The 23,599-nt window shown below is 37.3% G+C and overlaps 1 protein-coding gene across 4 annotated transcripts in view; it reads right to left on the reverse strand.

The window, feature by feature from the left end:
* ARHGEF3 (Rho guanine nucleotide exchange factor 3) overlaps positions 1 to 23,599 on the reverse strand; it is a 142,091-nt gene that overhangs the window by 83,687 nt on the left and 34,805 nt on the right. For all 4 annotated transcript variants that reach the window (XM_076346300.1, XM_076346299.1, XM_076346298.1 and 1 more), the window contains one exon: positions 15,003 to 15,069. In XM_076346300.1, the coding sequence (XP_076202415.1) occupies positions 15,003 to 15,069 (67 nt within the window). The remainder of the gene's footprint in view (positions 1 to 15,002; positions 15,070 to 23,599) is intronic.

The raw sequence follows: 23,599 nt of genomic DNA on the forward strand, positions 1-23,599 counted from the left end.
CTGGCCCATCAATGTGATTGAGAACCTGAAGTCAGTAAACTTACAGGATTAGGTTCCAGACTTGTAATGCAAACTGCAAAATATAATGCTTCCTTGAGAGCTCTTATATTTGCATGCCAAATCATTCTTCAGACAAGAATGACTGAGAGAGACCAACCTGCTAATAATGAGAGTCTTCAGTGGTCTCTCTCAAACTGCCAGCTAGGTCACCAGCACTTTCTGGTACATATTTTCCTTTAATATATACTCAGTTAATTGCCTCTTTTGGCCATCATATTAAGTTACATTACTTCAAGGTAAGAAAAGCTAAGTTTCATGAGGTGCTTATCTGCAAGTTATCAAAATATGTAACTTCCCACACATTATATGGAAATTTATATTTGCGTATGATTCATATATACCAGTTTCAATGTGCATTTGAGCAGCCCTCTTCAAAATCTAGACATACATAGATATCAACTTCCCTTAGCCAAAGTTAGCTAGAAAACAATGCAGAATATTGACCTCAAAAAATGGAATCCATAATCATCACAAGTGATTGAAACACAGTGTTTTATATGGTAAGTGAAAATGAGTGATCTCAAATGGCTTTCCTTCATCTTTCCTGCATCACAAACGGAATTAAATATTTTGGGCAAGTAAAACTTGTCCTCAGAAACTAGTAAAAAGAAACTATTGAGAGATATGTGAGATTTGGTTCTTTTTTAAAGCATATGTGGGCTCTAACGTAAAGAACAAGTGTAAATATAGGGAGAAGTAAAATCCTGGAACTCTTCTGATCCTTTGTGCACATTCTGCAAATACACAGCGAAAAGTTTCTTGGGTACTTACCTTTTAAAATATTTTCTACGCATTTGTAAGACAGTGCATTCTTGGTTTTAGAAGACTTACTCATTAGTGGTATCAGAATACTGAGTATGTTCCTACTGCTATTCCAAAGAGACTTTTTTGTTTGTTTAAGACTTAAGTAATAATTGTGTGAAAAGAAAAGTTCAGGCAAGTATCCATAATGGACAAAGAGAAACAGCTGAATGTATTGGTCAACTGTTTCATTTTAACATACAAAAAAATCAAGTTTACAGTAGAATAAACATAAGATGAATACATTTTTGTATACACGCACACATAGATAATTACTTCACATACCCTATACCCTACACCCTTACACCTCACTTTTGATCCGTCCCTATCCTGTTCAATCTTTTGTGACTTACTCAGATCTACTGACACTGAGTTGTTCTGCAAAACTCTACATAATTCCAGTAGGCAAGAATGTCAAGAAAAATTTGAATTTGCGTAGCAAGCTAATAGCAATTCGAACTTCATCTTTAAAGAAAACAGGTCCTTAGTGAGCTGGTGCAATCTTTCATCAGTTCAAAACTCAATTAGAACAAAAAGCTTCTGCTGAGCTTGGTGGAAGAAGATAAAAGGTGAAACTGGTATCAATCAGCAACCAGTTCCTTTGACAAGAGCCATTGCATCTCTGCAGACAGAAAATACTAATCGAAAAAATCTTCAGCAAGCAGACATTTCAGACCAAGACTTTAGAACAATTAATTATTTCCCTTTTGGGGTATTGTAAATGCTGTTGGCCTGTCTTCCCTGCCTAAAGATGAGCTAAAACCAAATCTAGCCGCCTTCTTTTCAGACCCTTCCAGCAGAACACAGTTTTTCAAAGGAAATCCATATAAATTCTACATATAAGCCCAGAATTTTTTTCAAGGATTCTTTCCCTTCTCTCTATTAACTTGTCATTAAGCTGTCATTAGATCTAAATTATTTCTTAAACAATCTTTCACCCCATCACAGGAAACGCTAATCCTTTGCTATCAGAATTTGGTAACCCCTTTCCCAGGCTCAAATATAGGGGTGCAAGTTTTAGAAGTGTTATGGTTTTCATAAGTCTTAAATTGCACAAAAGATGAAGTTAGGTAGGCAGGCATTTTTCAGATTTCCTGGTAACATTCAGATTTCCGTATTCCATTTCCTGGAGACCACAACACGCAAACACTTTAACTTGCTATGCTTCTTTATATTCACACTTGTGCAATTTCTTAGGTCACCTATAGCCTTCTGCCTCAGTAGCCATCTATCTTTAAGAAGCCTATCTATACCATAGATTTCAGCCTAGTGTCAGGCATGAGATTGGCCAACAGACTTCTCATTAATCTAGTAAACAACATTAAAAACAGTCTGCCCCCCACCACCTGTATCAATCAACACAGATTAACAGGATGGCAAAAACTGCTCTCTAACCTCTGAGTAAATAAAACATTGTATTTGTGTTTTTTCCCTGCAGCTTTGCATCAGTGAGCTCCAAGGTACTCTGCCCTTTGTTGACAGCAACATCAACAGCATCCAGCTGAAAGAAAATACAGCTTGAACTTACATATATTGTAAACACCCACACAGGTACCAAGGAAGGAAATCTAAGACATCATATCTAGATTCCAGGCAGCAACTGCCTCAAAAGATTGAGATCAAGAAATCATAATTGACAAACTCAAACTACATAAATATATGAAACCTGTTCATTCAGTGTCTGTGCAGCTATAGCACTGCTGCCAAGCCCAAAGCAGGAACAAAACATGAAATGAAACAAGATACTACCATGAACACAGGATCAAATAGCCAGAAAAATCCACAAAACTGTGGGTAAGAATAATTAAATATTACTATAACTTTGGTTTACAGGAACAGAGAACGAACATGGGGTATTAACGATTTAAATTAAAAAAATATCTGGCAACACTGAGAAACTTTCCTGCCTTAATATTCTCATTTGTAAAATGCCCAAAGCACAGGGGTGGCATAAGGTTAAAATCTGTTAAATGTTTATAACAACAAGCACATGATAACTATTTATTCACACAGTATACAGTCAGTTTCCAAGTATCTTCTGCTGGCTGATCTTGTCAAAGCAGTTTCACTGTTGCTTTCTTCTCTATAGTTCTTAAAAGTAAGGAAATTTAATTTTTTTTTTTTTTTTTTTTTTAAAAGCATTCTTTCAGGGCAGTATCCTACTGCTGCAGCTAGGATTTTGAACTGTACAACTAAGGGGAACATACACATCTGAAGTACTGTGGTAGGAAGACAAGTAACATTCCCTTTTTCCCTTCCAGAAGCCTAAGCAAGTTAAATGCAGGTTCACATGCAGCCACCAGGCCATTCAAAAAACCCTGCAGCTATCTCCCTCTTTTCAGAAACTGCGTTGTAAGGGGGCTGACTTCAAACTTTGTGTAGCAGTCAGCCCATTCTTCGATTTACCTATTGGTAACAGAGGAAAGCCTCCACAAGGTTGGCATTTGATACACATTTACTATTGGATATTAAAAAAAAAAATTATTGAAAAAAATCCTGTTACTCAGAAGACAGACATCAACCTACTTAAATATTCCTTAAAAAAAAAAAAAAACACAACAAAAACACCCCAAACACTCCCCCTCAAACTTCTGAAGCTTTAATCCATTTCAGTAGGTGACAGTGGCATGAGGAAAGCAACCTGCTTGAAGAATTAAGCTATGAGGGGGCTCAAGTTTTTGTGCAAATAACAGAGGTTCTGCACTTTTCAACAAAATATTATGACAAGACAATAAAAGGTAGTAAGACTTTAATTAAACAGGAGAATACGCAAAACTTGCATGACAGTAATCCTAAAGAGATGACGTACTGATGTCAGTCCTGCTTTTGCCCACCCTACAAGATACTTTTAGGGTACATACTGACATCACTTCTCGGACTACCTTTGACTGTATTTTATCTAACTGAAATTCCTGGCTTAATGCCTCACCAGCTTGAACACTGGCCTCTACCTAACTGGCATGTGCTAGGAAGTGGCCTGGCTGTGTCAGTGGCCTGGCTGTGTCAACTGATTGCTAATTCTGTAGTTACAATCAAGGAGAGATCCAGAGGCTTGACCTGACTCCTTCAAAGAGCTGGGAGAGATGCTCACTGGTAGCAAATTCTCTGCAAGACTTCCAAATTTGCCTGTCCCATCTCCCATAGTACAAACTATCTTGAGTTTGTCATTTTTCATATATACTCTCAAAGATAATGATTTGGAGAACTCCGAGATGATACTTCCCAGAATGTAAAAGACTGTCACGAGTTTCTGAAGATATTAGAGTTGTGAGAATCATTTTTATTATTGCTTATATGACTGTAGTAGCCCAGGAGCAAGTGTCACATCAAACTGCACCAGTCACTGCCCAACTGAGCACCCTCAGGAAGTGCTGCGATTCTCCTCTCCCATCTTCTTCTAGTATTCTTCCAGTCAGGACATGCAATCTCATCTTATGATGATTGGTATAACTGCCCTCATTTTATGACCTTTTCACAAGGCTACTGGTCTGCTTTGGACTGAAAGTATCTGAGAGGACACAGGGATTGTTGAAACTTAGCCTACTTCTTTTGGGGATATTTAAGGTTGTGAACCACTGAAAACTTGAAACAGTGCTTTGAAAAGAAATAAGCTTTCCAAATTCAGGGGTGAGCCTGCTGGCACACAGACGGATTGAATCTGTTTTCTCATTGTGCATTTTGAGTGTTTTAAGGATGCTAAATGTAACTCTCTCTGGAAAGCTTTACAATTAACCACAATCTAGAGAGAGACAGCACCAGTGTACAATTTTTCAATCAAAACCCAATATAATCAATATTTTTAAATATGCATTTTACAGAATTTTAGAATGTTACCTCAAATCATGTTAGGATCATATTATATGCAATGCTTTATACATCTTGAATTAGATTTAATATCCCATTTCAAAACATGTAGCAAACCCAGGAATTACAAAATCTGTCATCATGAGTGGAATTAAAGAGCTTCAACAGATCTGAATTTTCTTTAAAAATTTAATTTAGTATTATTTAAGAAATGTTACAGTATGTTCTTACAAAAGTTTAGATTATAAATTCTTTAGAGAAACATTACTTTATTATTATGTTTACATGATATCTAGCAAAACAGAGACCTTGTTTTCCGGTTGCTACTGTAATAACAAAATTTGTTTCCAGGCTGCTATAAATAAAAGACACCATCATATTGCTCTTATTATGCATTTGTGTCAGATTTTTAAAGATGGCCATAATTTTTAATTGCTGTATGCTTTTCTAACCACAGAAAATAGCATTAGCTTTCAAGAAGAATCTTGGTTTTATATTTAGTTTAAAAATACTTAGGTCTCAGACTGAGATGTCTCAGAGCGAAGCTGGCTGTGAAAGCACTTTTAATGTTTGGGATGAACAGCAGTCTTCATACAGAGTACCAACAAACCCATTCAAAATGCTTCTTCCAATTGAAAACGTCAGAGGGAATTCAAATTTCCTGTTCTTTTTCCATCAGCTCTTGAGAACTGTTTATAAGCTCTTTCAGAAGTTTTCAGAAGACTTTCCTTCTCTCCTGGTCCTTAAAAGATTTTATTTACATTTCTGTCACAAGTACAGCTTGACAACCTAAATCAGAACCTGTGGAACTGGAGATGGAGAGGCAGATATTTGAATAAAACCTCTAGTACAGCACAGAGAATTTCCCAACGGTTTCTGCAAACGATGCTTTTGCAACCTTTTCCAAATGTGTAGCCCTTTTATTTACTTTTTATTTAAAACTTACTCCATAATTTTAAATATTACTATCTAAGCACAGCCAAATTGGAAACTTCTACAATCAACTTACAACTGACCAGTAAGTTTTTACAGTATGAGCACTAGGAAATTAGACAACAGACCATCACAATGATTTGGTAAAAAAGCAAAGAGTGATGTTAATAACATATCTTTGTAACAGGTTGTAATAACACCAAGTTCTACTGCAAGCATCATGACTAGTAAAAACAAACCAAAAAAGCAATTAAAGTCCATGCCTACAACCATTTATGTCCACTAGTCATTTTAAAATAAAATTGCTAATCTGAAATAGTGTAGCATCAATAAAATACCAATATGTAGTTCAAAATTGTTTCTAAAATGTTGGTTTCTCAGACCAAGTAGCATCAAGTGCAGCTAGACAACAGCATCACCCTGTTAACCATTACAAGCTTCTGAAACAAAGTCATAAGAAATAGTAATTTCACATCACGTGTTCCCAAAGAGCAGCCACTGGTAGGGTGGGGGAAACAAGTACAAAGAAATGGGCAGAGTTTGGTTTGAGTTAAACTGAACAGGGGTCAAGTTCACCTGCTGTTGAACAAAGAAAAGAACAGTAAATGACAGCAGGAGTACAAGGTAACACCCAATCTATGATTAAAGACAGGAAATCTGCTATATAACAGAACATCAAACTTAGCCAAAGAGAATGACAATTGGACCTATCTGCTTTATCACATGTTGCTTCGAGCTCAGTATTGTTTGTATGTGCAAAATAGCTGGCATGGTGGGTTTATAGCATATACAGAATATTTCTACTATAAATAACAAACCACACCCGGAACAAAAATAAACTTGTTACAAAGCACTTAGAAAGATCCATAAAATAAAGCCCTACGATGTTAACAGAATGACTGCATAAAGTATTTTTAAAGAAAATGTCTATTCTGTGAAAAGATAACATGAAATTGTAAGAAATCCTTCCAAATAGGGGATATCACAGTATTTTCATTATTAGAAAAACTAAAAATAGTAATTGAATAACTGAGCTTTAATCAACAGAATACCTACCCTTTACAATACAAATAATGATGGAAAAGTCTTGCAGGTATAAAAAAAAGCCTATGACACTTTCTTCATTTCAAGAATGCATTAGCCAAGTGCTCTATAAGCATGCCTAAAAATTCTTGTCCCAAGAAACATACAATCTAAAGTGTATTTTATGTAACTAGCATGTAATTAACTGGAAAGTAGCCCTGTAAACTAGGTAATTGGACAGGTCTAATGGCTATTTACTTAACTCATAGATGACTTTAGATGTAAAAACTGTGAAAGTTTAATAAACAGCTACTGAATTAATGAAAATGTTGCCAACTCCTAAGCATTACAGCACTCTCTAGACAGCATGAGCAATAACAGCTCATAAAACGTGCGCAGGTTTTTCTACCTGAGTCCTAAAATACTAGAAACCTGACAAAGTCCAAAGGCCAGCCTGCATCTTTCTCCTTTATAAATAACTCATTTATAAATAACTCATAGATGTCTCTCCAGCACATGTTCAAGTACTACTGTATGCGAAGAACCTTGGAATTTACACTACCCAGTGATCCTACAAAAAGATACAGCCATTTATCACAGACCTAAGAACGAATGTATCAACAAATCATGTTTTTCTGGAATTTCAAATAAAACATTCTGACATAACTAACCTAACATCACACACTGCAGATAGAAATTATCATGGTAATTAAACCATGCTGAGTCAGCGCATCAGTTTGGAATAATACATGCTTGAATTCTTCAAAATTGTCTAACTGGTCACACTGAATTGCTTTTTAAATTCAGTGTATACATTAAGAATGTAACAATTCTGATGTGTGTTTTGGAACTGCGGATGGAATTGACTGCTATCCAGTTACGCAAATGCCACACAATGAATTTCTGATAGCATCTCTATTTGTTTGCCAACATAAACCTTGCTGTTCCAAGAGAAATTAGTCTTGTGACTAATCAACAACAGTTCCAATGGTTTGTTCAAAAACAAAACCAATAATAAGCTAAAACATTTAAAACTCCGCCCATAGATTAAGCAGGGGGACATCAAAACCAGCTCTTTTACAAATAAAAATCAGTGTTCAGGCTGTCTACTTGCTACAGTTTATAAATCCTAGTATTCTGAACTACAAATTGTGTATCATGGAAGGGAATTTTTAACACTCCTATTGCCCCCTACACTGCTGCTTATCAACAGTCTGAAGTAAAGTTTCCCTGCTCCTGCAATACTCCAAAGAAAGAACTGCAAGGCTACAGAGAAACAGCTTCTAATAATCTCATTTACAGGCTCTATGTTTACAGCATCCATCTTCTAATACATTAAAGCAGGAAGACTTATAGAATTGCTTCTTACCACTTCTAATACCAGGTATCAGAGACATTCTGGCCCAAGAAAGATCCATGCTGGACAGAGGCACAATAGCACCTCCACAAAGGCAGAACAAAAGCAAGCCTGAACAAAGACAGTAAAAGAGAAGAAGTGCTGGGGCAATTAAACTCTGAAACGGAAGAGCTTGCAACCCACTGGAAGAAGAAAGAGGAAGAGATCTAAAAGGAGCAACTGGAGCAGAGGAATACATCATCTGCTAGAAAGGAGAAAAAGGAATATGGAATTAGTACTTTTTCTTTTCAAAGAGAAAGGGGGATGAGACGGGTCAGGGATCAAGCATCCACCTAGCATATCTTTAACCTACTGCAGGAGGTTAGAAGAAACAGAAGGGCTCTCCACAGAGGGAAATGGACAAGCATACAGTACCAGAGCAGGCATGGGAGAGCAGGGATGCCAGCAGGACTCCCCCACGTGGAGGAATCTTTCTATGACACATGGAGGAACTAGTTTCTGACTGTTAAATCATAATAGGTACAATTACTCCACTCAGAGCTATGCTTTCAATTATGCAAAGTAAATTTTTTTCCCTCTACAGAGGAAGCTATTTAAATTGTGCATACAAAATACAAGTACATTAAAATAACAGAAAACCACATGCGCTTTTTAATGTATATGATAACTTGTGTTTTAAAATCATATTGGCCATACTATGAGATAATGGTATTTAAGCACATTTGATCTAGAAGCATTAGTGCATAATTTTTCTTCAACAAGTGTGAATAAAGACCTGTCTGACAACACTTCTAATAGGTGTCTGTTACGGGTAACATCAATGCTTAAGCAAACGAGTACCAGCGGATACAGACATTAAGTAAAACCAGTCAGAATTCAGCAAAGGTAAATAGGTGCATTCTGTGGTAGTATGTAATTATATAATTTATATAATTAATCACCAAGTTAAAGCTAGGAAAGAACTTCTCTCTCAGCAACTTTTATCTTGTTTAGATTCACGCACCCTGAAGGGAATAACTGAAATCTGCCAGCCTGCACAAAAGAAACATACTGTTTTGTAAATAGTCTGAAAAGCGTGGAATTCTTCCCATTTGGCATAAAGACACCTTTTTCCCCACAAACACACTTGCAGCAAAACTAGCAAAGAAACCACTTACACATCTAAAATTGACCTTCAGCATGTTTAGCACATTTTTATGTGAGGCTTCTCATAATCAGCCTTCCTCACAGGTGACTGCATCTGCAGCTTGGTTAGTTAAATGCTTTTGCAAAACTGAAAAGGAAAAAAAGGGAGGAAATAGGAAGAAGCCTAGCTGCAGTAAATTATCTTCAATCTTCAGGCAACTGCACACCAAACACATGCCTCAAAATATTTCAAGTAGAAAATGTTGGTTTAGATTTCACTATTTATTTATTTTTAGCACTAAAGTTCTTCAGCCAAATTTGGTGTGGAGGGGAAAGAAAAGTAGAGAAACCATCATAATGGTTCAGATGTTTGTTTAAAATATGCAGGAAATGATGCTAGCTCTTGGTGGAACAGTAGAGAGAAATATCAGCAATAAGCAGAGACAAAACCAGCACCCTCTTCAGTTACGCCTACAACCCCAATATTCATCATTAATCAGGTAACCGCTTTTCTTTTGACTGTCTGGGAGTTTCTTCACAGCCATCTGAAGGGTCATCATATGAACAGCGGGACTGCTATGCACCACTGCTTTTGCAAACGTATGTAAATACAACATTAGAAAAAAAATCATTTAAAGAATCCTTCTATGACCAGGTGACCCGCCTAGTGGATGAGGGAAAGGCTGTGGAGGTGGTCTACGTGGACTTCAGTAAGGCCTTTGACACTGTCTCCCACAGCATTCTCCTAGAGAAGCTGGCGGCTCACGGCTTAGACAGGTGTACTCTGCGCTGGGTCAAAAACTGGCTGGACGGCCGGGCCCAGAGAGTTGTGGTGAATGGAGTTACATCCAGTTGGCGGCCGGTCACGAGCGGTGTTCCCCAGGGCTCAGTACTGGGGCCGGTCTTGTTTAATATCTTTATCGATGATCTGGATGAGGGGATCGAGTGCACCCTCAGTAAGTTTGCAGACAACACCAAGTTGGGCGGGAGTGTTGATCTGCTCGAGGGTAGGAAGGCTCTGCAGAGGGACCTGGACAGGCTGGATCGATGGGCCCAGGCCAGTTGTATGAGGTTCAACAAGGCCAAGTGCCGGGTCCTGCACTTGGGTCACAACAACCCCATGCAGCGCTACAGGCTTGGGGAAGAGTGGCTGGAAAGCTGCCTGGTGGAAAAGGACCTGGGGGTGCTGGTCGACAGCCGGCTGAACATGAGCCAGCAGTGTGCCCAGGCGGCCAAGAAGGCCAATGGCATCCTGGCCTGAATCAGAAATAGTGTGGCCAGCAGGAGTAGGGAAGTGATGGTGCCCCTGTACTCGGCCCTGGTGAGGCCGCACCTCGAATACTGTGTTCAGTTTTGGGCCCCTCACGACAAGAAGGACGTTGAGGTGCTGGAGCGTGTCCAGAGAAGGGCAACGAGGCTGGTGAGGGGTCTGGAGAACAAGTCTTATGAGGAGCGGCTGAGGGAACTGGGGTTGTTTAGCCTGGAGAAAAGGAGGCTGAGGGGAGACCTCATCACTCTCTACAGCTACCTGCAAGGAGGTTGTAGCGAGGTGGGTGTCGGTCTCTTCTCCCAAGTAACAAGCGATAGGACGAGAGGAAATGGCCTCAAGTTGCGGCAGGGGAGGTTTAGATTGGATGTGAGGAAAAATTTCTTTACTGGAAGAGTGGTGAAACATTGGAACAGGCTGCCCAGGGAAGTGGTTGAGTCCCCATCCCTGGAGGTATTTAAAAGACGAGTAGATGAGGCACTTAGGGACATGGTTTAGTGGACATGGTGGTGTTGGGTCGACAGTTGGACTCGATGATCTTAGAGGTCTTTTCCAACCTCAATGATTCTATGATTCTAATTTCAGTAACATGAGCCCACCATTCACATAACTAAGGCAGTCTAGAAAATTATCCTGCTGGCAAAAACAGAAAGTGGTTGATTTTAAGGGAACAGGAGAGGAGACAGATAAAGAAGCTGAAATCTGAAACTCCTCAGGAAAGATTCTTAGTCGTCTTGAATTCAGAACTTTCTTATAAATAATCCTGACTACTCTTACTATGGAACACAAGTGTGTAACTCAAGACTGTCTCATAAGTAGCAAACAACCACGGAAGCTTTAATCCTGACATCTTCTAACTGCACGTGCATGATTGTACAAATGTAAACTTCATTTGATGGGATGCTTTATTAAATAAAACTGTTCCCCCACCCTACATGGCAACATAACACATTATTTCCATAGACACTAGGAGCAGCATATTAAACTGCTGACTCTTTTGTATAAGCACCAAACAGCAGTGCTGAGGAAAGCCTTCTATCTGCATCAAGGTTTTAAGGGAAGGGTGGCATAGAGATGAGAAGAAGAAAAAGAGTGAGAGTTAATGGCAACCAGAAGAGAGAGCAAAAATAGAATTAATACCAATCTCTGTGCTAAGATCTGTGCTGTTCTTTTCTTTATGTACATTATTGACCTGCCTCTGAATTGCCTCATCCCATGAGGTATTCGCGCCTCTTCTCCTTACCAAGCCCTGGCCACAAATTGCTCCCTACCTACATGGCATCTTTATCGTCCTAGAGTCAGTATTTGCAAAGGCTGAACTGATAAACCTGTCGTGTTTTATAGAAGACCTCAGCCTCCACTCCATACTTCCATCTCTCTGCATTCACCCTCACTAGCTTTCCTCCATTTCCATACTTCATCCCTCTCCACTCTCTCACTACCTCTTTCACTGTTCCTTGCTTTCCCCATCCTGACTATCCCTCTTCCCAAGTTGCAGCTTCCTCCTCTTTCCCTCTCCAATCCTATACCCAGTACCTTCCTACCCAGTACCGTCCTTTGCTTTATTCCTTTTCTACTCCAAGCACCACATCTACCACCTAATCTCCTATGTTCTGGTTTTCCCAATACACTGTCCCTCCAGTTTGCAATATTCTTGTCTCCACAGGTTCTGTGTTTCTTCCTCTGAAATTACAATTCTCACTACAAATACCTTCCCTCTAAAATACTCTATTTGCTGGACACCTGACTATACAATCTCTTCAAAGACCAAATTAACCTGATGCCTCATACGTATATGCAAAAGGAGCATATAGCAGAGAAATTGCACAGCTCAGTAACTTTAAGCCTAAATTTCATCTAAAACAGGATTCTTCCCACTGATACCTAAACACTGCCCAAAGTTCTGGAAGTAACTGCTACCATTATCTAAAAACAACAGCATTGGTAGAAACACATAAATGATATCATCTTGACATGGAAATCCCCATTGAGAAAATTAAATATGATCTCTAACCATGGGGCTCAACAGAGCTGCTCAACACGGAAAAAAGCTTCTTCTGATAAAATATATTTAAGCAAGAAGAGGAAGAGAGAAGTGCAGAGGAGTTTTTTTGGTAAATGTTTAGCATCTGGGCCTTCCTTATCTTACTTCGAGGTTTACGGTGGTGGATGTTCAAGGATGCTTTAACATGCTCACTTTATCAGCATGATACAGAGACATTTAAAACCAGTGAACTGACTGCAAAGTGAGAATAGGTAGATGAACACAACATTGCAATTTGGTGCTTAACCACTTTCTTATTTTTTGCAACTGTTGAAATGATCCTGTATTATAGTCAGTAATATAGAAAGCTGTGGTTTTTTACACATCTCTGCTATGAATAAGTCAGCTCCAGAGCTTTGTTTATTATACTCAAGCATGGCACTGCTCCACTGTCAACATTGATTTTGTTCTTTTACCCAGTAATGTTTTATTCCTGTTTGAGAAAAAGACATCAAAGTTAACCTTTTATCATTCACCATCTGTATGAAAACCTTTGTGACTTCAAGTCTGCTCATTGGGCTTTTCATAATGCAATTTTTCCATCCATCAAAATAAAGTTAATGCTGACACATGGCAAACATCAACAGAGACTTAGCTCTCTTGTCCAGTGCTCAGCTGTCATGGTTTCAGCATCTAAACAGATCAAGTGAACAACTGATACAGGTTCTTCCCTTGATGTAGTAGTTTATTTCAAAAAATTAACTCCAACTGCCAATTACTACGCTTTCTATGAAATATTACAACTATAGAACTTGACATCTGTGTTAGTGTCCCGTAAGTTCCGTAAAAATAAGGTGGCAGACAACTCCCACAGATCTTCATTTCCACACATGAAAGAAGCAGTCTGAAGATCCTTTACTCGCTGCCTGTTTTCTCTAATCAGGCTATAAAAACTACCTACTCCTATCCCCTTTAAGGTTCTTGATTTCTTCTCGATTCCAAAGTTATTTACTCCCCCAGTTCTCTGTTCTTCGTGTATTAGCCCAGTCCACCTCTGCCATGCAGCTTGGATCACTGACTTCATGCTGCCACACTTACCAAGCCCAGACCCTTACTCCCATTGAGCTATTGCTCTCTGAACTTGGGACCACTGTTTCTCCAGCTACAACTCATACCTATAACACTCTTCCTACTATTTTCATACCTACAATTTTCTTCCTTGATTACTTTTCCAGCATAGTTGAGAATTCGGAGAACTACTAGAGTCAATTTTACTTTTAAACTGGCTCTGAAATGTATAACTAATCTACAGATTAGAGGCTGTTGGTATTTTCCTTGCATTCTCAACAGTGTTGTTGTGAAGGAACTATTTTCTCAGTAATTCTGACAACTTCATCCCTGTAGTTTTGTGGTGCAATGTAAGAAATAAACGGTGAAAATGAAAAGCTCACAGTAAACAATAGCGGATGCTCTATTTAAAATATCAGATTAGAATGCAAGAGTCAGTATAAGATATTGTGAAAAGTATTTTTCATTTTAATGAAGTTTACCATATTATGACGAACACAGACCAGTAAACTTATCAATGCCATTTACCCTTTCAGCAAAGCATTTAAATAATGTCTTTCTACTTAAATCTTTTGTTGGAAGAAGCTCAGAGAAAACTCATTTATATGCTCTCCTGAATACAAAACTGAACTCTTTAGATTCAGTATAAGTCAGTCCAGATTATGGGTAATGGTAATTTACTGTTTATTACACCAAATTAAGTTTGCAAGGCAGAAAAGACCTTCCTTTGACCTAAAGGTTGCAGTAACACTATGACTTAGATACAACATGCAGCGACTACTCCTCCTCCTAGACTGTGTCCCAAGCTACAGTACTCACACACATGGCAAACACACCACTGCCATTTGAACACCGCCACCAGCACATTAAGTTTTTCAACAAATGGCATAGAAGGCTTCACAGGTCATAGAGTACAATACAACTATTTGAAAGAATTAATCTGCATAGAAGTACACCTCTGAAACCTGAAGCAGACACAAATAAAAGCTTCTGATACTACCAGCAAATACTAAGGTTCTCAGTTTCACTTGCTTTGCTTTTTCATGTACCTTTTCACTCGGTTACTGGGAGAACACACATGCTTCTGTATTTCCTTCCTCAGCCAACCAAACAGAAATAAAACCTAGTCCCTTCCACCTTGTAAGAAATCCATGTAATTTTTGTTATCATTCTCCAACTGTACTTCTGCAAAATTCATATATACAAGCTTTCAATAAGTAACTTTACAAATATCAATATTAAATGAGTACTTAAAAACTAGTACATTCCAGTTCAGTTTTTCTGATTTACTTTCAGATATGAAACACACCAAATTTTTTTTCTATTTAAATCACACTGTACATTAACCCACTTACATTAAATTATCTCCCCCACCACTCATAATAAGTCAGCCAATCACATAAACAAAAGCTGTTTTTTTAGAAAGCCTTTTAGGAGGTCACAAAATAAAAAGTTCCATTTTATAATTGTTTTGCCATAATTTTAGTACTCACAGATCATGTTTTAATGACAGTTACACTGCAACAGAATGAAGCAGGAGGGAATGTTACAGAGTATAAACAAAACAATACCAAACTTACCCCTCTGAAATTCCAGCCCTTGGTAGAAGGAAACAAGGAAAAATTGTTCTGTTGCTGTTGTTTCGGCCTGCAAGATGAGACAAGGCAAAGTATTTACATTTTCAGCTGTCATATTCTCTACATCAGTAATGGAGTGACAATGGGGGGAGAAAAGAAAAACACAGGCTTCAAGTACTAAGACACCTTAGATTTCCTTGGCTGTACTTCTGACAGGTTTCTCTCTTCAGTTTAGTTAAATGTTTTAATTCAGATTGAGAGCTAAGGGGCATGGCAGCCTTACAAGCCTCCAGGGATGCACTGACTGGATGTCTGACAACAACTTATTACTCCTACTGATTTTCAACAAGCAGAGACAACCCTGACCTGAACCGTGTGGGTCTATGAAGCTGCAATTATGTCATGTGATGCAAGATGGTGCAATCTGCCAGCTGTTCTAGATTGGGACACTAAAGAGCCTTTAATCCGAACAGTGAAGCTACGCAAAGTACCAACGTAAAGCAAGCTAGCCATACCTTTGTGTGACGCTAAAAACTAGAGAGGCTGACTCCAGTTTTCACTCATTGCAAAACCTTTCTCCTACCCTATAATTATCGCTGTACAATTATTTCTGAAAAGTAACCGTAACATTCTCCACTTCACTCTTAATAAGTGCTCTTCACCAGTAAGATCGTAAATTACTTTACAAAGGTAGGCAAACATTGCTGAGATTTTACACATGAAGTCAGATCACAGATTGACTGACCTGTTAAGTTGACCAAACCAACAAATAATTTGGTGGCGGCACCTAAGTGCCGAGCACACTGCGACTCCAACCATGCAATTATACAGATTACAGAAGTAATCACAAATAGTAACAGGAATACAAAAACTTGGTTAAAAAAATAGCAAATTAAATGGCTGCCTGTCAAACCCCACCATCCAACAATAACAGGGCAGATGTTTTGCAGTTAAAGCACTGGACTAACACATGAAAGATCTAGGAATCGTTCCTGCTGCTTATAGTTCCTGAAGGACTCCAACACACCATGCCCCAGTTTCTTTTCTGTAGAGTGAGGATAGCAATAGTTCTCTCTGTCTTTTTTCTGACTTCTCTATTCCAGTGTAAAATGTTTGGTGTACACACATTTTTCTTATTATGTGCATTAAAACACATCATAGAGCCGTAATCACAGTAGACATTTTCAGATGCCAACATAATGCAAATAATAAATGATAATCATGACAATTGAGTCATTTTTGTAACATCAAAGGTTGAGATGTAAATCTTCTCAGTTTTTCACTCTACCAGCCAGCCAACCAGAAAGAATATAAATATCTGAAGCACATTGATAAAGTCAATAAAAAAAAAAGCACAAGGCAGCATACATCACAGACTTTAGTGTTAAAGACTGTCCCACTAATAAACCCTCCTACTACAGCTTTCCAAGTTAAAATATTATGAAACTGGAAAACCCAAAAGCCTCACTGGAACTGGAACTGCATTATGAAAAGAGAAAAATGTGATTAAGAAGAGCAAGTAACACAGATTATCAATTGTCCTAACAGTGTTTTGCACCCTTTTTATTCACAGATGATCTCACACTAGAACCAGTCAGATTTTCCAAAAAGTACTGTGAGCTTTCTATAGAGTTGTGCTCCTTAGTCACCTTCCAAAAAAATCTCATGTTTAAACTTACGTTTCCACATTCTTTTCTTTGATATTTTAATGCTGTTCATGCATTTATTTTCCGAGTTTATTAAGAATTGCACTAGTTCTATTTTAATTAAGCTGAATATAGGAGAAACAAAAGACATTTCAACTTCCATATATCAGGATTTATGATAGTTTAGACAACAGTTACAAAGGAAATGAAAACTTCATTAAAAATTATCTCTCCCCACAATCATCCTGTATCAAGAACTGAGAACTCTGTAATAAACATTAAGTTTGTTGTATCATTCATCTACACTAAACTGAAGGCCAACCACTAGAAGACGACTGATGACTAACCATTTGTTACCATCAATCTGTAACTTTCTTATTCACTGAAAGCATCCCAGGCTACAGAACAACTGCCAGTCTTTATAGAGAGCAGACAATATTAAATCTATATTTTGCCAGTTTTCATAATAGGTATCCTCCCTCCTTATCTTATCAGTCAAGAACCTTACTTCATTTTGGCGAGAATGAACAACTATTATTCACAATGGTATGCTAACTCCTTTCTTTTTAATACTATTGTATTGTTATTGAAGAGCCTTAAATGCAGCAGCCTAATGAAACAAGCCAGTTTTACCAAAAGGAGTTAATTAAAAAGGTAGTGAAACATATCGAAGTTACGGTGTGTTCCTCCATGACTTACTGGCCCGATCTGATACATACAGGGTGTAACATAATTCTTTGCAAATTGTTTTTTCACCCAATGTGTGCAGTGCTCTTCTAATGAGCGGAAATCAGGCTGAAGCATTACACTCATTTACCACCCGATGGGATACCTTAAATAATTTCTTCAAAAACTTTCACTTTTATGCATCTGGCCTGGTTATTACTTCCCTATTTTCTATTCTATCAGGGGTATTCAAAGTTTAAGGCTGGCACACAGTGAATACATCAAGTCTAATTTACAAGCAACCATTTCATATAGCCCGTCTCAGACTTACTAAGGTGTTAAAACTGCAAAAGTACTGTCCTACTATCTTACTGAAAGACTGTTTTAGAAATCTCACTGCTCCCGTAACTAGAAATGATCTATGCTAAACATACTCATAAATTGTTTATGACCACCATTCTGAACCAGCATTTTTCAGCTGAACACACCCCTAAATCAAAATGAAGTAAAATACAAGTTCTGGTTCTCAACTGCACCTCAAGTAACAAAATATAGTTCTACCAAAAACGAGACCTCATTTACAGCTTTCAGTTCAGTCCTTCACTATCTTAAAGTTATTTTGATCTCTTGGTCTTCCCAACTGTCAACATCAGTGAGAACTGTACTGAAAAAGAATTAGAGTACTGCAGATTTTTTCAAATACATTTTTAAATTAATGTCTTGCTCTTTTTTTCTACAGGGCACTACTGCTGTTACTTCTGAACATTCTGTTTACTGGATAATTTTTTTCTGAATTGCAGCAGTATATAAGCTAATTAAGAAACAGCCAGTCTGTATTATAAAACTATTAAAATACCAAATTGCCATTTTGGTATAGAAAAACATAAAGCTACAAAACTGTCAAAGAATTCTATTTTTGAAATAACCAGTAAATGTTACACTTTGATAGGAGAGTAACAGATCAGATCTTCATCTGATCCTGCAGTCTTTCTGCACACAGAATCACTGACTACAATGGTATTTTTTTAGATATGAATATCCAAACTGTGTATGTTTTGTTTAAAATACTCAGCTGCTACATCTGTTTGAAGATAAAAGCGTATTGCACAAATCTACATGAATACTCAGATAATAAACGGAAAGCTCAAACCACTTAGAGACAAGCTGTGCTAAGTAAAAATTCTTTTCAATCTGCAAAAATAAAGGTTGTTACTACAGCTGTGAATATTTTACAAAGATACTGTTAAATAATAAATAGTACTTACTGTTCAGAACTCTTCTTTATAATGTCATCTGCTCAAACTATCAAAAGTGTACACTAATATACTGTTCATAAAAGCACATTTATTTTAACACACTGGGATATTTGTGATACTAATTACACACAAAAAAAAAAATTCCAAGTGGTTTACTTGGTGAAGCCTGAGATATGCAAGAGCATTTTACTTTTGAACAATAGTTTTGAACAATACTAATTCTTAGATGTTTTAAGTTATGAATAACAATAAATTAATGTACCTTTGGTACTGATTTTAAAAGCAGAAAAAACCCCATGGTTTGACCTACTTAATAAAAAACACTGACTCCTCCACTTGAAATCTCAACTACTATTTCTCTTCTATACTAGGCCTGTGCATTTTGGCACTAAAAGGAGATTGTAGAAAATTTCATTTATTTTCCAGAAGGAAAAAGACAAATCTAATACAGTAGAATTTGGCTCAGAAAAGTTTTAAGTTCATACGGAGAGTTTACTTGATACACTTTTCTTCCTAAAGACAAAGCATCTCATAAAGATTGTGTGTATGTTGGATTTACCCAAGTCCAATCCTGCAGATGTGAGCTTTTCAAGCTCCCATGGGAGGCCACTAAGATGAGCAAGACTGAACACTTACTACCTTGACAGAAACAAAAAATAACCACCAAAGAAAAAACAGATGACTGATTTTTACTAGCTGGGCTGACTTCCTGACTACTAACATGATCTTTTATTGTCCTACTATCATGAACTATGTGTCATAAACGTATTAAGAAAGAAAAACAGCCCTTGTGAATCTGGATATACGCAGATGAAAGCCTGCATCACTGAAGCAGGTACATGTACCAGTGAGCTGTCCCACACCTACTCTTTTCCCATGCTTTTTTCAGAACATGTTTATTTATACTATGAATCAATGTACAGCACTGTAAAATATCCCATCACTAACAAAACCCAAAGAAGCTACAAGATGCATTTTTTTCATTTCTGCATTTGATTAATTTCCTGTAAAAATTAATACTAATTTTATGAAAGAGGGAAAAAAAATCTGAAGACCAAGTAAAGTTCTACATTTTGATCTAAAAATCAGATATTCTTAATGATGTAACATTTAATCTCCTGAAGAAATACAGGCTTGATTTAAAGCTTTAAACCTAATTTATTTCTTCATCTGTAACTACTGCAGGTTAACGCAATAAATTAAATCTGATATACACTACTATAAAAGCATCCACCTTGACGTATGTGAAGTCTGTTCACAACTGAAACAGAAAGCCCTGGCTACTAGCCAACAGGAGGATGCAGGCTTTTCTGCTGTTTGACAAAGGTATAGCTGCATTAATGCCGGGGAGGATGAGAAGATAGCCCTGTATTATGTTTCTATAACAAAATACCACTGTTTCATGAATATTGTAAAAGCTAGGAGTAGAAAGAGTATTCACTGGCTCACTTTGAATGCGCAGCCTAAAATTATTCCTATAGCATTTCAATAATACTAGAAAGAAAAAATAGCAATAACGTTTGTTAATTTTTAGTCATTACCTCATCCCACTACTGTATCACAGATACATGCTGTATTCTTTACAAAGAGAACAACTCCTCATTAAAAAGAAATGTTTGCTCATCTCCACCCTACAGTCAGCCATCCAGATAAGATCCTCTGGTCCATGGGGGGGGGGGGGCCAAGATCTGATGGCAATGCTTAAATGGCCCCCATCATGAGAGTCAGTAAAAGCAAGCCTCCGGGCAAAAACCTCACAATATTCATGCTCAAGGAAAGAGAGTAAGTCTATTCCATTTTGTTTTCAAAACAGAAGTGAGCTCTCATTGGGAACCTAAGACTTGGAAATCCACTTAGTTTAGCAAGATTGGATACTTACTGGTTAGATAGAAAGAAAAATGTTCATGCAGAGAAAGCAGACAAGGGATTTCTTAGCAGTTCATGAAATCCAACCAAACAGTATTTTCAGTTAGCCTACAGAGAAGCTACTAACACCCTTAAAATGATCATTCAAGTGCCATCACATCATGTTCTTGATAAAGGAAATGGGTGTTTTCTGAAAATCCTTTTTGCATGGATTCATATCATCTGGCTCTCTTTCTGAAGGTAAACATGAATTCCTGAGAAGCTGTGGTTTACTAACAGGCATTTAGAAAGATCAGAAGGACTGAATAAAGAGGGCAACGTTATTTAAAACAAGTAACATTTGGGGGCAAGTCACTCCAATATAAGATTTTAAAACTCCTGTACTGCTACTTCCTTATCCCTTCATTTGCAACTTTATCTTTTTCTGCATTGTAGCTTGTATTTCAACTGAAAAGGCCAAAAAATGTAGGTTTTTAACAAAAATGTCAAACAAGATCGTTATGTCATTAAGCCTATAGCCAATTTAGAGGCTTCTGTGTTGAAAAGTGAAAAACTCCCGCACACCTTTTAAAGAGTATGATACTTTTCACACCTCACTCTCAAGGATATGGCATTGAGCCAGTCAGTCAAGGAAGGAAACCTGCTTTTATTAAATGCAATCAATTATAGAGGATTGTAACTTTCAGAATACTGTTTCATTGAGAAAGGTTATTCTTGCATGAAGAAGTATTTTAAATTGAGTGACAAGAACCACTCCTGTAATTTCTACACAGACAGACCAGAATGTCTCATCTTGAGATTGTAACAGGCCTGTCATCACTGGAGCTAATAAACTAAATTTCCCCAAGTGTATGCAATCATGCCCATGACTGAACTTCAGTATGCAGTAACCACCCCCCCAAAAAAGTCAAATTATACCACATAATTTCATGTCTATACTAGTTCTGTCTTCTGCCATGCCTAAAGGATTTCAGACTGTCATGACAAATTCCATTTAGCTACTTTGTCACATATAGTCCAGTAACTTGGACATAAAAATCCCACCAAAGGTTAAATTCCTCAGCATACTGGGACTCTGCTCAGGACACAAGCAAGTATTTTACAATGGCATAACTAAAACACGGGCAACAGAACTTCTCCCACACTTTAAGCATTGTCAGTTAAATAAAGAACAGAGTATTAAGAAGTGTATTATATCAAGTGTATTCTATCAAGAAGAGTATTATATCAAGTCTGAGGGAAAAGCTTCAACTTATTCAAACAACCTTTCCCTGTTTCTAGAGCTTTTTATTTAGAAATTTTAAGTACCATGACTTGGGATTCCCCTTCCCCCCCTCCTTGGGTGCTGTTTTAAAGATAAGCACCCAGTGAAACACCCTTTTTCTTTCAGGGGAATATGCAACCTGGGAGAGAACACTTTCAGTTCGTTAGATTACTAAGGTCAATAGATATAATAAACACAACTATGCTTAACAAAATATTTAAGATACTCACAGCTGAAACATCTGTAGACAAGCAAACATTTTTAGTAGTTATGTACCCAATACAACCAGTTTTCTTTAATAAGCCGCCAGTATATTTAATTTTTTTGAACTCAGTTATGTTATGTGCACCAAAATGAACTACAAGAGGCCCTGAATCAAAGTTTAAACCAATATGTGATATATACATACAAGTCATCAAGATCAAGCTATGCAACTTCTAGATTTACGAAGACATTTTCACTTGTAAGGCTTTCACTTGCATTATTAGCAGATTGTACACTGCAGGAACCCAAATAAAACAGTGATTTCATCTCCATGTCATCTTCATTTCCATCTGCACAGTAATTCCTAGTAAGCTGCATAAATAACTGTTAGAGCAACTATCAGCCCCCTGGGCTTAGAAAACTTTTTTCTCCTCATATTTAACAAAGTGATCTTCACAATTTTCTTATTCAGCTTTAACATATTTTTTTAGATCTTGAAAAGAATTAGCAGTGTCCTTTTAATATTGATTAGTTTCTCTTGTTGGATATAATTCATTAGGACTTTTTATTGTGGCCATAAATCCCCTGAGCTCCATAAGCATTTTGTCTTACACCAGGACAGTAAAGCTACCCAATCAAGCCCTAAAATGCTTTCAAGTTTAGAAGTTTATTCATATCATAAACACCAGACTGGTTTCCCCTTTATTCCGAACAAAAGTGAAATAAATACAAACAAGGCACCTATATGCACAAAGGCCAGTTTACACGTACAAGAGCAGCTAGATTTAACAACAAACAGTTTCAATAAATATTGCATCCTCTGACATCAGGATATTCTGTTTAATACAAACTGACAAATTTATTTCTGCAAAAATCAGAAGAGTTTTTGAAGGCAATTTATAAACAGACACTGAAGTCAACAAATACTGACCACTACCATGTGACTTTTGTGATCTTGATCTTCATCGCACAGTGAGGTCAGAAGGCTATCAGGATAGTTTTATCTTCAAGAATTATGTAAACCCGTTGATATAACGAAGAATACTGTTAATAAAAGCTAAGTTGTAATTTCTGAGCGGAAGATTTTGTACTACATATTTGGCATTGGACATTTCTTTACAACATGAAACATTTGAAGCTGGTGCCAAATTTTACTCCTAACGTTTCTAACGCTCTTCATTGGTTTGAGGGATGATACTTCAGCAATATGTTCAAAGGGTGTATGTACTCTGAAACCAAACACTCCTTTCATTATATCTGGATTTTTATGTAGTAGAATGACTTCCAATTAAGCAAGCAAAAAACCCACACTTTCACTATTTCCATCATTTCTGAAGGGACATTTAACCTGAGATGCAAAAGCAAAATGTGTTCAGTTGTTAGCTATTATTCACAGCTGGGTTCCTGTGGGAACATTTTCTGCATCAGTGTTGCCATAGTAATTACTATAGAAACCCCTGAATGCAATGGAGTAAAACCGCTTGAAACTATCGTTCCATTAAAGCTCCATTCAAAATATCTACTCAGGACAGAAAATGTTCACTTATCTCTACTTCTGCCAGCAACAAGTTATGTTTTCCAGTCTCTTCAATATAAACACACTAACTACATTACAGTAATTTCAGCCCAAGACCATTTTACAAAAGCATGCAGAAAACTTCGATAGAATAATTTTTGTTACAAGTACAGAATCCTATA

The sequence above is a fragment of the Aptenodytes patagonicus genome, chromosome 8 (genome assembly GCF_965638725.1).
Source record: "Aptenodytes patagonicus chromosome 8, bAptPat1.pri.cur, whole genome shotgun sequence".
Classification (NCBI taxonomy): Eukaryota; Metazoa; Chordata; class Aves; order Sphenisciformes; family Spheniscidae; genus Aptenodytes; species Aptenodytes patagonicus.